Source organism: Hemibagrus wyckioides, linkage group LG18 (assembly GCF_019097595.1).
Source record: "Hemibagrus wyckioides isolate EC202008001 linkage group LG18, SWU_Hwy_1.0, whole genome shotgun sequence".
NCBI classification, from domain to species: Eukaryota; Metazoa; Chordata; class Actinopteri; order Siluriformes; family Bagridae; genus Hemibagrus; species Hemibagrus wyckioides.
Window position 1 is genome coordinate 6,935,719 of NC_080727.1, and position 4,597 is coordinate 6,940,315.

General features: G+C 33.8%; 1 protein-coding gene across 1 annotated transcript; it reads left to right on the forward strand.

The window, feature by feature from the left end:
* The first annotated feature begins 323 nt into the window (after window positions 1–323).
* On the forward strand, window positions 324–1,882 carry LOC131369462 (vitelline membrane outer layer protein 1 homolog). The gene is made up of 4 exons (XM_058416122.1): window positions 324–571; window positions 867–994; window positions 1,311–1,427; window positions 1,702–1,882. The coding sequence occupies exons 1-4, from the start codon at window positions 380–382 to the stop codon at window positions 1,880–1,882; spliced, it is 618 nt and encodes a 205-aa protein (XP_058272105.1). The 5' UTR covers window positions 324–379.
* Window positions 1,883–4,597: the final 2,715 nt, after the last annotated feature.

Below are 4,597 nucleotides of genomic sequence, written 5' to 3' on the forward strand. Positions count from 1 at the left end.
CAGTCCACCGTTGCGCTACCCTTTGTTACTTAACAAATTTTTACATAATCACATTATTATTGAAGAAAAAATATTTTAAGTTGAAATCATGGAAAGGTTTAGTCTTTGCATTAAAAATGACACAAATTGAACTAATCAGTTTAATCCAGTCTGTGTGCTGGTTTCGACTTGGATCAATGCCAAATATTTAAGATTAAAAATATGATAATTACATATTAATTACATAATTACATATTATGATGATGTCACACTTTGCACTGATTGTCTAAGTAGAGTATATAAACAAGAGCATCTGCAGACAGCATGAACACTTTTGCAGGGAGAATCATTCTGATTACCTGATAACAGTTTCACTTTAGTTTCAGTTCAATCCAAGAGAATGTATTTTCTGCTTGTTTTGCCTCTGCTCATGCTCTCCTACGGGGAGTGTGCAAGTGTCAACGACACACAAAGCAGAATTACCAGTCCATCTCCCAGTTCGATCTCTGTGTCTAATGGACAGATCTGGGGAACATGGGGAATTTCAGAGAGGTGTCCTACAGGCACCTATGCTACAGGCTTTAGCCTCAAGGTGAGTACAACTCATTTGTGATATAACTACAATTATCTATATTAGTAAAAGTGTAATAAATGGTGAAGTCACAGTCAAAATGTATTAAACCATGTAGTCAAAGCAAAGAGAAGCTAAATGATTTCGGTGGGCCACAGAGTGTAACAGTAACCATTACATACACCATACCAGAGTCGATACAGATAGTTTGGGTAAAAGCCCCAGTTTAAATGACCGTACAAATAAATTAAATCAACAAATGACTAAAGTAGAGGGTTTTTTTTCTGTGTATGTTTATTTGTTTGTTTGTTTTTAGGTTCAGTCATATCAGGGGATTTGGAGTGATGACACAGCCCTAAATGCAATTGCTCTTCACTGCTCTAAACCCATCGGATCCAACGGTATTGTCGGGAGCTACACAACGATCAGATCTGATGCAGGAAGGTAAAAAAAAAACACATTGTGTATGTTCTTGCCCATGTATTAAATGTTGCATTTACAGAAAAACAAAGCATACCATATGTACTGGAATTTAATGTACAAAGATATAAGATAGAGATTCAAAATAGAAAATCATGTCATATGATTTAAACCATTAAAATATAAGTTTTTGTATTATGTATTTAGTATTTTGCAAGATTTTGAACACAACAACAGTAATAATAATAATAATAATAATAATAATAATAATAATAGTAGTAGTAGTAGTAGTAGTATAAGTAGTGGTTGAGGTGGTGGTATTAATTGTTGTTTTTGATAGCTGGGGGTCTTGGACAGTGCCTCTTTGGTGCCCCACTGGGGTGCTGAAATCTTTCCAGCTGCAAGTAGAGCGTTATCAGGGATGGGCCTGGGATGATAGCTCTGCTAACAACATAAGGTAATTAGTAACTCACAATAAACCACAATTACAATATCATCTCAAAAAAGCAACAAAAAAGTTGACATTTTTGAAGAAGCTGGTATTCACAAATCATTTGATCTATAACCAAAATTTGGTAATGTTTCTTTTTAACGAAACTACTGAAATATTAAGCTATAACAGATGATTTGATGACTTGTAAACATGTCAGATCTTTGGTCATGCCTTGCTCCTAAATGTGTTCAATAAAGAAAACTGACTTACTTGGAATGTATATAATTTAAAATTCCAGGTTCAAGTGCTCCACAGGCCAGGTGTTGGAAGGCGCTGGTACGAACTGGGGTACCTGGGGTTCCTGGAGCTCACTTTGTGGTGGAAAAGGGATTTGTGGTATCCAAACAAGAGTGGAGTCTCCTCAGGGCATATTGGATGACACCAGTCTTAATGATGCCCTCTTCTTTTGCTGCAACTAAGGTAATTTTTTATTTTTTTATTTTATTTATTTATTTATTTTTACCAAATCTGTATCACAAAAGGAAAAACATTTGTGCAATGTGTTACTATTCAGATGGCTCCAGCAAAAGTAAATGGTATACATGCTTAAAGAGGAGAATGTCTTTTTGACACATTGACCTTATTTTGATATTTGTTTTCTATTTCAGAGCATGAATTGACAAGAACAACAACAACTAAACTAAACAATCTTTTTATTTCTCATGAAATCAGATATCTGAGGGATTTATAGTATAATAAATCATAATTATTTTTACTAATCGCAAAAATGCACTCACTTGATTTAGTCAAAATTGTTATCCTGTTATCATGTACTTTAATGGCAAGTCAGTTTTGAATTACTTAATGAAATAAAGGATGTTCATCAGCTTAACAACTTTTGAGTGTTTTTTTGTCTATATTTAAAATATTTATTGTTCTTGATAACCTAGAGCTTAATAATCTTGTAATATTGAGCAGTATGTTAATATTTTATAAATATTTTTTTTCTTTGTTGTAAGATTCTTTAAAATTCCTTCTAATGATAGAAATCTAGATCAGCAATTTATACCCTTTTAAAGAGTACTCAATGTAAATTAAATTAAATTAAATTAAATTAAATTAAATTAAATTAAATTAAATTAAATTAAATTAAATTAAATTAAATATTTAATAATTATAATTATTTATTATTATTATCTTGGGGTATTCTTACATTCATATTTCCGTGTGAAGATCAAACGGTTTTCATATCTCTCTCCCCAAATACTAACAAATTAGGCCAAATAAAGTTCTACATTTATCAACAACACTGATGCTGTTTTTCATATTGATGTTAATTAAACCATTTTCAGGCCACACTGTAAACCCGGATGAGTTGAATTTACTTAAAACATTTGAGGAAACCGGTTGCCTTAAAAACACTAAGTAATGTGTACTCAAAAACTTGAGTGAATTGAACTTAAAATTCCCAGCTCTTCCAACGTCTATCTTAAGTTCTATGTACTTAATTATTTAACTTCAAATCTTTTGTTACATTAATTACTGTTTCAGTTACTACACTTTTAAGTTCAATACTCTAAATTCCATGCCGATTTAACTTGAAATAATTTGTAATATCAATTACTTTGTTCAATTACTCTACTCTTTTACTTAAGTAAAAGTAAGTAAAGTTTCTAGGTTGAGCATTACTTGCTGAATAAAGTGAAAAGTGTTTTTTCATACACTTAGTGTAGTCTAGGTGCAAGGCCCAAATAGGACACAGGAGGCCTGAGGCAGGTTGGTCAGTTCCTTCATCACCAAACTCCCTTCCAAGATGATTGCCACTTTGGATGGGTTTTGCTGAGGACATGGTCTATGCATAGGATGCATCCTTGTCAGCTACATCCTAAAAAAGAAAGAAACAGATTGACAAGGAGAAGACATTATCATGCTAGTTAATACTTTGTTGTACACCAAAACGTATCTTCAACTGTATAAGGAAAAGAACCATACAATTTAAACTACATCAAAGTTAATTTAAAAAGGACAAAACTGGTCTTAAATTGACTTATTAACTGCTATATTTGGAACTGTACATGGCGGTGATGGCACCATGTCTTAACCAGACACATCTCTAATAAAAATCATTTTCATGCTAATCAAAGTTTTCCATAACCAGTCATATATGTTTGAACTGTTACTTCTAAAGAACCTTAAATGAAATACAGTTTCTCATGTAATTTGACATGTTCATGGTTTAAGGTGAGCTATTAAATAAAAATCCGAACAAAGAGTATACATTGTTACTATTATTACTATTTAAATTATTAATAATACATTGGAATCAGAGGACAAGATGCATCAAATCATGACCCTTTGAATCGTAATCAAATTGAACTCTAAGGCAAGGGAAGATTCACAGCTCTAAGAGAGAACATTTTACAACAAAATAATCACTTACAGAGTAGGTCTTGAAAAATGCAGGAGGATCATCCCCTAAAATGATTGGCAGCCCCCAAAGACAAAGACATCTGATGTCTGTTGGTTTAGAAGTCTGAAAGAAAAAACATATATTGTACAGCACAGCTTGCTTGAGATAAATGTATTAATGTGAGTGTGTTTGCATGTGTGTCTGTGACTGTTTGTTTATGAGTATATGTGTGTGTGTGTGTGTGTGTGTGTGAGAGAGAGTGAGTGTGTGCAAGTGTATGTGCTGTGTGTCTGGGGGGGGTGTATGTGAGAGTGTGTTTGTGTGTGTGAGTGTTTGTGTATGAGGGCATGTTTTTGTGTATGTGAGTGTGTGTGTGTGTGTCTGTGTGTGTGTGTGTGTGTGTGTGTGTGAGAGTGTGTGTTTAAGTGTATGTGCTATGTGTGAGTTCAGTGAGACAGAAGATGAGAGGAACAGATTTAGGAATGGAGAGAACAAGAGAGGATTAAAAAATAGAGAAGAGATAAAAGGAAGAGAAGAGGCAGAGAGAGAATAGGTAAGGAAGGAGAAAGAGTAACTGTGATCTCACATTTGTCTGACGTAAAAGCTCAGACAGAAGCTGGGCAACAAGGCCTTTCTCCTTCCTGAAGATGTCCAACAGGCCTGAAGACAAACGGTCAAATGCGTCAAATAAGTCCTCTCTGAGATGTTTCCCCACCACTCTATTGAACTCACAATAAACCTGAAACATAACCAATAACACAATATGACCACCAAATGGCTGTGT